The sequence below is a fragment of the Pseudopipra pipra genome, chromosome 13, assembly GCF_036250125.1.
Source record: "Pseudopipra pipra isolate bDixPip1 chromosome 13, bDixPip1.hap1, whole genome shotgun sequence".
NCBI lineage: Eukaryota > Metazoa > Chordata > Aves > Passeriformes > Pipridae > Pseudopipra > Pseudopipra pipra.
Genome location: NC_087561.1, coordinates 3,096,595 through 3,109,008, shown reverse-complemented (window position 1 = coordinate 3,109,008; position 12,414 = coordinate 3,096,595). Strand labels below are relative to the sequence as shown.

Sequence of the window (12,414 nt, the reverse complement as noted above, 5' to 3'; positions counted from 1 at the left end):
GCGGTGCCGGCGGGCGGGGGGCGGCTCCCGGCCGGTCCCTGCGGGGCGGGGCGGGGCGGGCGGCGGCTCGGCCGCTCTCGGGCTGGCACCGAGCGGAGCGGCCGTCGGCCACGGCGGAGCGATGATCCGCCGGGAAGGTAAGGAGGGCACTGACCGGCCCTGCCCTGCCCTGCCCGCCGTGCCGGGCACCGCGCCCCCCGCGCTCAACAAGTGTCCGCCCCGCCGGTGCCGGCGCTGGGACCGCGTCCGGTGCTCCGCGCTCCTGCCGGGCAGCTCCCGCCCTCGCTCCCCGCTGCGGGCCAGGGGTTAAGAGCCGAGGACGGGGCGCCCTCGCTTCACGCCCTCCTCGGGCTGTGGACGTGTCCTCGTGGCTCGGAGCGGGTGGCCGTGGGATGCTGTGCTCGCACAGCCCTTGGGTGCTGTGGGGAGGAGGGCGGGCGTGGGGGTGTGAGTCCTGCGAGGAGCGGTCTTCTGTAAGTGGGACTTGGATGCACCTTGAGGCATGGTGAGATGGGCCCTGGACAACACGTGCTCTTTCTTGGGTGCTGTAAGAAGGGTCCTCCGGTCTCACCCCCCTGCCAGGTGCACAAGCACTTCCCCAGAGCCAGTGCTCCCCTGCTCCAGCCGGCTGTCACCCAGCGCTGGTGGCCAGCAGCACAGAAGTCAGCGCAGGGTGCGTGCTGCTCTTTCTGCACAGCCTGGACTGGGGTGGGAAGTTCACACCAGGTTCGCAGTCTTTGTGTCCTGGTGTGGTTCTTCATCTGTTTCTTTAGCTTTTGCAAATAAGGTCAGGAATGACCAGGCAAAGATGTCTCAATCCTGCTCATGGGATGCTGGGCAGTGTTTGAAGCCACTGTCTTGCAGAAAAGGAAGCTCTTAGTGATAGCACAGGGCTAGGGTCCCCATAAAGCTTAGGGAAGTCCCTGCTTTTCATGGAGCCCAGCTCTGAGTCGGAGCTATTCACGCTTCCCCAGACTCCTTTCCTTGTTCTCCTCCCACGATGAGTCACTGTGGGCTGGGGACACAGGCAGGAGGACCCCCTTTCCCTTTCGGCCGAGGAGGAGCTGGGAGTCTGGGTGAGCTGGGATACCAGGTGGCACACACCCTAGCAGACACAGGCCCCCTTGTCTGATGACCTGAATTCGCTGCCAAGAGCCCTGTGATGAGCAGGGTCATCCTTTCTGCATGAGTTCCTGGCTTAAAAGATGAGTCTCCAGCAGTGGCGGGACAGTTTCTCTGCCTCCTCACACAGACGCTCTTTGTCTGCAGGCTGCCTGGGTGACAAAGGGAAATATCCACTGATAGGGCTGGGACGGTCTCAAGGTCCACAGGAGCTTCCCACCTGCCTGAGATGTGGGTCACATCTGAGGTTTGGGCTGCACTGGCAGCTCTGGCTGTCTGCCCAAAGAAGCATGGAGGTGTCCAAACACAGAGATCACAGCTCCACTATTTCAGGTCCAGGGCTTTCATATAGCTACGTGAGCCCAGTCTTTAACCAAAGCATTGCTTTGTGGCAGTCTCCAACTCCCCTCCTGGCCAGCATCTCCTTTGACCCCAAGGCATCGTGTTCCTTTCCCACTTGTCTCCTGCTGACCCACAGCTGCTTGCTGCGTTGAGCAATTCTTACGTTTCACCCTGTAGAAACCCAAGTTTCACCACTCATGGAGCTGAGCTGTTTGCACTATGTGAATGGGCCTACGCTCAGCGTCGCTGCAGCCATCTGGCCCCATGTGGGAGACTGCAGCTCCTGCAGTAGTATTCATAGCCCTGTGCAACCAGGATGTGTCCAGCTCCTGAATGCTCTCTCTGCCTGGGAGGTGGCAGAGGTGTTCAGGCTGCCCAGTGCCACAGGGTTCAGAGGTGAACTGACCTGATTTTAGCCCCTGATTTTCAGGGGTTTTGGCAGAACCACCTCCCCTGCAGCCCCTGCCCAGTTCTCCACTATGGGCCCTCTGCGCCTCTCAGCAGGGTTAGCTCATCCAGGTGTGAGTGAGGAGACTGCTTTTGTGGCTGTCTGATTCTTAAAAATCCAAGCTGGAAGGCAACTGGAGGCATTATTCAAGCCTGCACTTGAGCCTTCCCTTAGCATTCTTCAGTGTTAATGCCTTGTTATTCCTGTGTCATCTCTGCAGACACTGAACGGGCAGTGGAAATTCTGACCAGATACCAAAGCACCCTGCGGTCCCCGGAGGAGCAGGAGCTAAAAGCCTCCATTGGAAAAGTCTCGCACATCTTCCAAAGTGAACTCTTCCAGGCTCTGCTGGGTAAGCTCCTGCCTCGCAGTCCCTGTGGCTTTGCGGTTAGCGGGGCCTCCCAGGGGCCTGATCCTGCACAGGTGCCTGGCACTGACCAGACAGGGCACATCCTGTGCAAACACATGGCACGTAATTCCAGGGAGCTGGGCTGTCTTTTCCCTCCAGGACTTGGGCAGGAGATACCAGGGGTCAGGGCTGCGATCGCTGGGTGTTTGTGATGCGATTCCTCAGTTGGGTGATTAAAGACAAAGGGTAAAGCCTTCTTCATCTGGTCATCCCAGATCTATCCAGCACCTGCTAAAGGATCCTGCCATGCTGTGAGCACCCTCTGTGCAGTGCAGCCACCGCTGGGTTTCCAGTTCTGCTGCCATACAAGGACACCCCACCCCAGCCTCATCACAGCCTGCTGCTTTCCACTCCTGCTGCCAAATTGAAGAGAAATTAAATTTTTCTATCTTTAAGAGAGAATCCACATGTATCCAAGCTCCTTTGGGGTATTCTGGCCTTTTTTGCACTTAGACGCACAAGCACTTGTGAGTAACACACTGTTCCAGCGGCTCCATTTCACACAAGAAATAGATTTAACAGCAAGGCTCATCTTGGGGCTGGACACCAGAAAATGTCATTTTTAACACTGTATAAAGTTCTCCATGTGGATTTAGACAAATACAGCTAGAGTCTTGCTGGACTTTGCAGCTTCTCTGTGCAAGACACAGGGCTATCTTGCTGATAAGGGCATTTTAAAATGCCCTTTCTTTGCAAAGTGTTTTTTTAAGAAAAACAAAATTCAATGGGTTTGGACTCTGAAGCTGCTTGACTCCATTCCCTGCTAAATCAGACCAAATCCTGGCTGTGACGGTTGACTTAGAGCACTAATTTCAGAGTTAATCCCAGAGAACCATTTGCAGAAGCTGCAGTGTGTGGAGAGGGGCAGGAGCTCCCACTCAGCTCCTCTCCTTAAATTCTATTTGCTGTGGGCCTCGGGAAACACATGCAGCCCTGGTGGTCTCTTTTCTTGGGTCTACTGGGAGAGAAGCTTGGTTTTCCTGGTGGGAAGGAAGGGAAAGCACCCCAAAGGCTCTGCACTCTTAGAGGGAATCCTGGTCCCCAGGGTGCAGAGGTGCACATGTGGTGTGTGGCTCATTCTCAGTGCATTTTGACCCAAGGCTGTCACAACCCTGGTGCTCCCCCTCACCCGCCTGTCTTGTCTCTTGGCAGCTCTCACCTTTTCTTCACACCTCTGCAGCCAGAGACCCACTTCTGTGCCTGCAGAGATGTGAGTTGCCAGCAGCTCCTCTGTACTTCAGTTTTTCCATTGAAGACGAAATTGAGTGGTGTATCTTGAGCTATTTTATTCTTTCCTTTCTTCTTTCTTGCTGTTGGAGCATCACCTCGAGGCTTTCAGTCCCAGCGTGTCCTTTTGAAGGTCTTGTGCTGGAATGTCTGTGCCAGCAGAGACACGTGGCTAGGGAAGCCTTCCCGGGGCAGGTGGGCCCCCACGCTGAAGGGACCAGTGTGCATCTCCTTTCTTGTCTCTTAATTTATACAACCCGTTCTCTAAATGGTCCCCAGCCCGTGGTTCACCCCAACCTGGAGGCTGTGATCGCCTCGGCAAACCTGACATGAACCCAACACCCCTGGCTGCTTTTGTGTGCTCTGCCAGTCCTCCCTGGGGCTGTGTGAAGGCAGTGAAGCAGCTTTCCCAAGGCCCAGGGCTGTTGATATTAGTGCAGAAGTGTTGTGGAGAGAGTGTAGCTGCAGAGAACACGTCTGCACACGCGCCGAGCCGGCTGCAGCTGCACGCTGGCAGGCGGATGCTGCACAGAGCTCCCAGCTCCCTGCTCTCAGCCCTCTGTCTTGGTGCCCTGTCAGCGCTGGCACGGGGGAGTGTCGGGAGTGTCGCTTGATTGCTGGTGACCTTTTCAACTGGTTTAACAGGATATTAATTCCCCCGTGCCAGAGCGAGCTTTCTCTAGATGTGTTTACCTAAACTAGGAATTTGCATTAATTACTTCCGCCCCCTCCCCCCTGCTTCCCTTGGAGTAGGTTCGTGAATTCCTCTGTCCCAGCATGGACATTGTGTCTGGCTGCGTGCTTGCTGTGACCACACACAGCTGGCACGCACTGGGTTGCCTCATGTCCACGGTCCAGACCTGCTGGAGCACAGTGACAGCACTGGAAGGGTGATTTTTTATTTTATTTGCTTTTCACCCCTCCTTTTCCCAGTGGGCTGCTGTGTCCCTGACTGAAGTTTCTCCGAGTCACAGCGCTGGTTCAGTGTTTATCTGAGGGAGGAGGATTTGCAGAAGAGCCACAGATACACCTCTCAGTGCAGAGTCTCCCATCTCACTGCCCCACACCATGCCAGATGCTTCTGGCTCTGGAGAGGCCTTAGCCTCCTCTTGCAGCCTTTCAGCAACAAGGCCCTGCTTTTTTTCAACCCCTGGGGATGATGAATGTGTGAGCATGGTCTATCCCTGTCCTCAGGTCATCTGCTCCTGCAGGTAATGCTTTCCTAAGGCATGCATTGGCTGGCTGGAGTTTGAGCATCAAAATGCATTAGGCCATAGAAGAGCTACCAGAAGTGAAAAATATCACCGAGTTTGCCAAGTTGGTCCATATAAAAAATGCCAGGGATACAACTTTCCATATAATTTTTTTTCAAGAATAATCCGTTTTGGGGGCTCCAGAAATCCCAGTTTGTCCATCTCCAGGGGTGGATCTGCTGGGATGTTCAGATAAAGTTTGTGTTGTGTCCAGGATGCATCTGTGTAGTGCTGGATGTGTCTGTTGCTGTGATCGTGCCCAGTGTTGCTCTGCACATGCACCGTGTTCTGCCAAAGCACAGGACAGCCCCTTAAATCCTTGTGACCACCTCCCTGTCCCTGGAGCTGCCCATGCCTGGGGCACACTGACTCTGCCAGGACTGCTCCTGTCTTAGCGGGTGCCGCGGCTGGCTCGGCACGGCACTGCGATGCGGGAGCTGCTCTGCGCTGGAATGTGCCAAGCCCTGCTCCGCACAAAAGAAATTCCTTGGCTGCTGGAGGGAAAACAGGCTGTGCTGGCTCCCTTCTCCTGGCCCCTCTCTCCCCGTGTCTGAGGCTGTGGAGCCAAGTGCGTGACTTGCAGGGAAACAGCCCAGCAAAAGGGCGATCGAGGAGCCTGGGCTGGGGTGACGGTGGCCCTGCTTTCCCTTTGCTACTGGGAGCCCCTCAGGGAGACGCTCGGTCTTCTCTCCTGGAGAGGAGGATGGGTCTCACACACAAGAGCAGCTCCCTGACCTTTCCTTCCCAGAGCCGGGGCTGAAAGGGGCCGTTGTGCCCTTTGCAGCGGGAGAAGCTGGGTGGACAGGCAGAGTTTGTCTACGTCTGGCCATCCCAGCTGCCAGCAGCCCAAGGGGCCGTGCTCCTCCCAAAAGCCCTCTGGGATTCAGCTCATCTCCTATGCTTGAGCAGTGGCTGGTGCAGACCTCAGTGTGGCTCTGTGGGCTGCTTGGACCCCCAGTCCTCCCCTGCAGCTCCTTTTACCCCAGAAAAGGTTCCTCCGAGAGCTGTGGTGAAGGCAGGAAAGGCAGGCAGTGCTTCTCTGGCTGCAAAACTCCAGCTGGGAGTTCAGCTTGCCAGCAGTGCTCCTGGTATGGTGGTTGTGGCTTCCCTGGGTGGCTGCAGGAGCCAGGGTGGAAAACTGGAGGAATCTGGAGGATTCCCATCACTGAGGACTCCTCCTCTTTTAGGTTTGCCCATAGCAAGAATAGAAACTTGTAGCTTTCTTGAAAGATCTGCTGTGGCAGCCATGCATGTGAATCCTCCCTGTGGCAGTGGGGACATGGCTGAGGGTCTGGTGTGAGGCTGAGGTTTCAAGTCTGTGGTGATGCAGCTGGTACCAGAGCACATACTGGGGAAGAAATGTCATTTTTTGGAAGTGCATGTGCTGGCACAAGGACGCTGCATTAGCCCTCAGATGCTGGTGCTATAGAAATATTTAATGACATTTATTTGATGAATTAACCCCAGGAGGAAATTGTTGGAAAAATTCTAATGTCTGTAAATCTTGAGTTACTTTTCCTTGTTAGATCCAGAACGGATTTACACTGTCATCACACAGAAACTGGGCTGTAAGGCAGAACATGCAGCATCATCTTTTGCTACCACAACATCCTCTTACGGAGGCTTTTCAGGTAGTGCTGCTCTTAAAGAGCACAGGTGAGGCAGATTTGCGTGCAATTTGTGGTGCTCATAAGAAATGAGGGAAACTGGCATATATTTAATTTATCTTTAATGCCACATGCATGTCTTCTAAAATGCTCTTCTGTCATGGCCACATCCTTTGCTGCCTGAACCCTGCCCACCAATCCTGAAACTCCTCTAATCCCTGGTGCCAGCAACAATTCCCTCTTCTGGCAAGCACCTAAACCGGGCTGAGGGTTTTGGAGGTGGAGAGTGGCTGCTTCAGGGGACAAGTTTTCTGCTCTGCAGGCACCTTGCCAGCTCGGCTGCCCCAGGCTGTGTTCCTGCAGCAGATGGGTGACAAACAGGGATGCCAGCAGCACTGCACCCCCACACTGGGGCTGTTCAAACCCTGTTTTCATTCTTGCAGAGTTTTCTGTGTTCCAAATGCAATCCATGCAGCCAGGAGCCGCTGCTATCCTGTTATGCAATTATTATTTTTATAACCAGAGGGAGAGATGTTTTAGCACAAAAACAAAGTCCAGTTTGTCTGGCTGTGCAGTGACCGCTTGCTGTGACCTCATGTCTGATTTGGGAAGGCTTCAGGGGCTGCCAGCAGCGTGTTCTGCAGCTGGGGGGTTGTGGAGGGGTACCCCAGGTGCAGTGGGTAGATCTGGGGACTCCCACTGTTCCCATCATTGCCAGCTGCCCCATGTCTCCCAGGGCACAGGACAGCAGAGTCTGGCTGGGCTCCCCGTGGGCACCCAGCTGGTCTGCCAGCCGAGATTTATAGCAGCTTCTTCCCTGCAGCTGGGAGGTCACCAGACCAGACAGCCCCAGGGAGGTGGAAGATGGGGGTTGATGCTGCTCTCATCCCATCTGCAACATGGATGTGCTGCTGTGGTGATTTGGCATGTGGTTAAGTACAGGGAGAAAGGATGGGCACTTGCGCCTGGGAGTGCAGCCCTGCTTTGTGAAAGCATCCCTGGTGTTGTGGGCAGAGTGGGAGCTTCAGACAAAGTTTATTGGAGAAGCCCTCCTTTTGAGTCATGAGGAGCTGAAAGGACCCCCTTGCTTTCTAAACTCTCCAGAGAGGAGCCTGGGTGCAGCTGGATCCAGTCTTAGCCCCAGACTTTGTCACTGTTTTATGTCTAAAAGATTATACAGGTGTAATTGAACCTTTATACAACTTTGTCCCACAGGATTAAGGATGGCCTAATACAGTTATATAAATATATTAAATTATTTATTTATGTTGATTAGTGATGATTAGAAAAAGAAGGGCTTAATCAGAATTTATTTACTACACAGTATGAATAGCTATAACTACTAGTGTAGTGCACTGCTTTTGAAGCAATATTAGAGCAATTCTATTAAAGCTAGGTAAAAAATTATTAAGTAGAGATTGATGTTACTCACCCATACCAATGCCTGTGGGTAAATCTCTTTCACTCAGCCTCGAGGAGTAACCTTGAGGGGTGTCCCCACTCAAGGGAAGGATCTTCACAGACCTTAGGTATGATAGAAGTCCTCACTGTGCAAAAATAGGACTGGCCTTTTATAGTATAAAGTGATTGACTGTCAGTCATTTGCATTTTTCAGATTACATGTTATGAGGTTTAATCAGCAAAACATGCTTTGTGCTGGAAAAGGTGTGAGCAGCTCTTTTAGTTTCTTCTTCTCACCACTCCTGACTCTCACTTCCATATCAGAGCCTGCACATTTTTGCTGCTCCCAGATTCAGTCAGGGAGCACTTGTCTTGCATGTCCTTCTGGTGGGGTTTGAGAGTTTGACCAAGCTGGTCTCAGCATTCCTCAGCACCCAGAACAGCAGACCCTCCTCACTCGATCTTATCATTGGTCAGCAGACCCTCCTTGCTCAGGCCTTCACTGATAAATTGTAAGACAAATTTTGAGCTGCCATATCCACGCTTAGGCAGAGCATCCTGCTACACCTGGGAAGGAGCTTCAGTCAGTGGTCAGCATGTCCCTGCTCACGCTGCCAAATGCTCACCAGATTTCCTTTGGAAATCTGTATAACGTGGGCATTTAATACCCCATGGTGCCTTGGTGTGGCATAGCTGCAGGTGAGAAATCACAGACCGAAGGGCTGGTGCAGCCACTTCACCCTTGGGCTCCCAGGGAGTGCCATGGGAATGGCCACATCCCCCTCAAGCTGGGCCCCACTGCTTGCCCTTCGGGTCACTCGCAGAAGAGGAGCTCTCCGGCTTCCTCCACAGCAAACGCAGGTACAGAAAATGAACTCAGGTTCCTGCTGTGGCTTTTCCTGCTCCGAGTGCTTATTTATGCTGCCGTGACTTTTTGGCCCTGCTGACTCTGCCAGGCTTCCTGTTTCCCAGGTGCTTGAAGGGATTTATTACTTTTTTATGGCTTTTGCAAGGCATTTACCAAACTCTTTTGGCCGACCTTTTGGAGCTTTACCTCTAACCTGGCAGCATTTACCATCCTTTCTGGTTTTCTCATTTAAATGCAGCTTCAGCTGTTTAGATTAATGTCTTCTCACTTTCAATAGCATCCCTTCCCCTGAGGTCGAGCCTTGCTTTCCTCCCTTTTGCCTTTACAATATCCTTCAGCCAGGCACTGCACGTCTGCTCTGATGTCCCAGTGAGTCTCTCTGAATAGGCTCAGAGCCTCCCACAAATTTTTGTTACCCCTTTCAGTTTCTTCATATAAAAATTTCTCACTTTTGATATAGTTCCCCTTCTGAAATTAAACACTTCTGCAATGGACATATTGGCTTTTGTTGCTCCCATGGAGGTGCTGGCCCTGGAGATGAACAGATGCCTGAGTGTGCAGCAGTGGGAGCTTCCTTAGGGAGGAGCAAAGCCCACTGCATCCCTGCTGCTCCCTGGAATCCTCTGTGTGTGACCAGGAGAGGGTAAAATCCTCCTGGAGGGGGTCTGGGCTCCCACAGCCCCTCTGGAGCCACTATGGTTTACAGCAGCAATCTCAGGTCCTTGGAGCCCAGAATGAGGATACCTGACATCTGCTTGTGGCAGTGCACAGGTAAATCATGCCAGGAGGGAAGACAGAATTTATCAGGGAAGGAGCTGGAGATAACACAGATGTAGTCATCAGCTCTTTAGAGCTGGTACACTGTGAGCCTGCCCTCCTAGTGCCCTGTGCCCTCTGCCTGTACTCCTGGGAAAGGAGCCCTTCCACAAGCCAGGGCTGCTGGGGAGCAGTGATGGGGAGGGAAATGCCCATCTGTGTCAGGGCAGAGAGGCAGGCAGGGGCTGCCTGGTACAGGAGGGTTTTTGGAGCAAAAGGGTCATGGCACCAATCCTGGGGCTGGCACAGCCTGGCGAGCAGGATGGGGTGAGTTTCGGATTGATGCTGCTGAGCATGGTTTGCTCTTAGACCCTGTGGTCTGCACAGTCATTGCTCCTTGGATATGCCTGTGCCTTCCAGAGCCATGGGGCACTGCCCTCTGAGCCAGGCACCCCTCTACACCTCTTGCCTTCAGAAGGGGTGTGGTGGGCAATGCAGCAAGTGTGGGGAGCCAGCAGAGCCCTCTCCCAGGGTGCCAGCCTCTCACAGAGGGCTCAGACCTATGATGCTCTGGAGGCAGAGTGGGAGGGCACAAGTGCTGCACCACACACAGGAGCTGGCCTCAGGCTGCCTCCCAGGTCCTGTGGATGTTTCTCGTGCTGTTTTGCAGATATCCATGAATTCTATGATTTCACACTGCGCTCTGCACCCCTGCAATCTCCGAGCCTGGATGCACATCATGGCACAGCCAGGCAGCAGCATGGGGCCAGCGAGCCCAGCTCTGCAGTGACCCCCAGAGAGCCCCAAAACCTGCCTGAGGTAAGAGCCAAACTCGTAATGTTGCGAGGTCAGACTCTGGACACTCCTGCACTGAGGGGGAGGCAAGGAGCACAAGAGGCTGCTGGCCACCACAGCCTGCCCAGCTCTCATCCAGACTGTTTCCACACCTTCTCTGTCATAGCTTGTCTCATTAATGAGGCAACTTCTCTGGTTCACAAGTGTTAATTGAATTACTCCTAACGTGAACAGCTGCAGTTCCAGCTCTGGTTCCTGCTCTGCTGTTGCAGCTGGATTAGTTGCTCCTGTCTGACACTGTCTCCCATGGAGGCATTTCAGCTCTCTGATCCAGCCACCTCACAGGCTGCTTTTGATAAGTGAAGTAGGTTGAGTCCTTTAAGATTCCCTTTTCAGGATTTTTTCCCAGCTCTCAGATAACTTCTGTCTCTCTTATTTGCATTCTCTTTAATTTTCAACAGCCTTTTAAAGGCTGTTCTGGTTAGAGGCTTTTGAAAGATAGAGCACCAGGTGGGGAGGCAGGAATTGAGCAGTAGGGTCTCACTTATCTCAAAGACACCAAGGTAAATAAAATTGCCTCGTGTCTTTGCAGGCTGTCTTCCCATCCCCCTCTCACTGCCTTGTGCCCTGCCAAGGGATGCTGTGGGATCCCCCTGATCTGGAGATGCAGGAACGTTTCTGCAGAAATGCAAAAATTCAGGGAAATAATCCTATCGGATAAACACCATTTTCTGCCTCACAGACTGAACTGGCTTTCCATCATACACCTGGGGGGACACCAAATTTGAGTGTGTCACAAGGAAGATGGAACTGAATGATATTATCTAAGAAAGAACACTTGAAAGGAGTTTGGGGATAAAGAATAGGGGCAACAAAAGTGCCCACAATCAGCGCAGGATATATCTGTGTCCCTCTGACTCAGGAACCATTTTAGTCCCATTTTTTCTTGATCCCCCTCACACTGCCAGTCCCTCTAGTTAAAGGCAAACCTGCAAATCTAGTATGTGTTTATGGATGAATTTTTAGTGATGTTATACCATAGGCAGTGGGATCCTGCTTTGGTTTTTTGGGTGTCCTGTAGCCTTGATCCATCCACCTGTGGTGGCAATAGCCACCAGTGCCTGCAGCCAGGCCAGTCTATGAGTCCCCAAGGAAATGTGACAATAAAGAATTTTGAAAATCAATAAAGAATTTTAAAAATCAATGATGTGGAAACAAGCAGGGAAGCAGCCATGGGCCCAGCACAGCTGGTGTGAGGGGTGCCCCTGCTCCCCTCACCGTGCCCTGTCTGCAGTGGGGAGGAGCAAAGCAGCCAGTCTTGGGGCTTCCTGCACTGAACACAGCCCAAGCCATTGACACCATCAAATCCCTCCTCCTTTCTCCAAAAAATGTGTTTGAGGCATCTTGTATTGCTGAAATGTGAAGTGGGACAGCCAGAAAGAAAGCCTGCAGTGACTCCGCTGCCCCTGGGGCCAGGGCCAGGCAGGCTGACACCAGTGGTGGGATGCTCACTGTGAGCCCCTTGCATGGGGGAAAGCTCCTTTTGGCCCTTCCAGAAGGGGGCCTGAAGGCAGCCAGCCTGCCCTACCCGCAGGTACCCCCCGTTTCATTTCAGGATTCCTCCTGGGACCGTGAGCGGAGGCTTCCCACGGGGACCGGGGACAGCGCGCCAGGGACGCCACCACGGCTGGTGAGGGTGACAGCACGGAGGACAGAGGCACCAGCCAGTGTCTGCAGCCTGGTGCTCAGCTCTCACAGCACCCTGCCCCAGGTGAGCCTCCGTGGGCCCCACGCCACATCCCACCCTGCCAGCGGCTGGCACTGAGGGACAGCCCCGGGGCCACCGTGCTCGGAGAGCTGTAGGGATGGTACTGTGGAGGTGCTTCCCTCCCCTGGGGCTGGCAGTGTTTCCTCATGGCCGTTCTGGTGATGCTCACACTAAAAAGATCGAGCAGTCACCTGTGCCAGGGGCTGGACGACCCCGACATCACCCCCTTGCGTTGTTATTTACCACGGCCCAGTGTCAGCCCTCAGGGCTCGGAGGGCAGGTGGGTATGGCGCAGGAATAAAGAGGCTGCGTGGAGCTGGAAATCCTCCCAGCCCTGTCCCTCTCCCCCCCGGTGCTGGCACGCTCCCACGTTGCAGATTTCCGTATTTTTTCTTTCTCTGAGCTCTTAAATGGCAGG

At 53.5% G+C, this 12,414-nt stretch overlaps 1 protein-coding gene across 4 annotated transcripts in view; it reads left to right on the top strand.

Annotated features, from left to right (window-relative positions):
• Positions 1-43: 43 nt before the first annotated feature.
• DLG3 (discs large MAGUK scaffold protein 3) overlaps positions 44-12,414 on the top strand; it is a 77,471-nt gene continuing 65,100 nt past the window's right edge. For all 4 annotated transcript variants that reach the window (XM_064669696.1, XM_064669697.1, XM_064669694.1 and 1 more), the window contains exons 1-4: positions 44-137; positions 2,133-2,264; positions 10,104-10,252; positions 11,844-11,999. In XM_064669696.1, the coding sequence (XP_064525766.1) occupies positions 122-137; positions 2,133-2,264; positions 10,104-10,252; positions 11,844-11,999 (453 nt within the window). In that variant the 5' untranslated portion in view covers positions 44-121. The remainder of the gene's footprint in view (positions 138-2,132; positions 2,265-10,103; positions 10,253-11,843; positions 12,000-12,414) is intronic.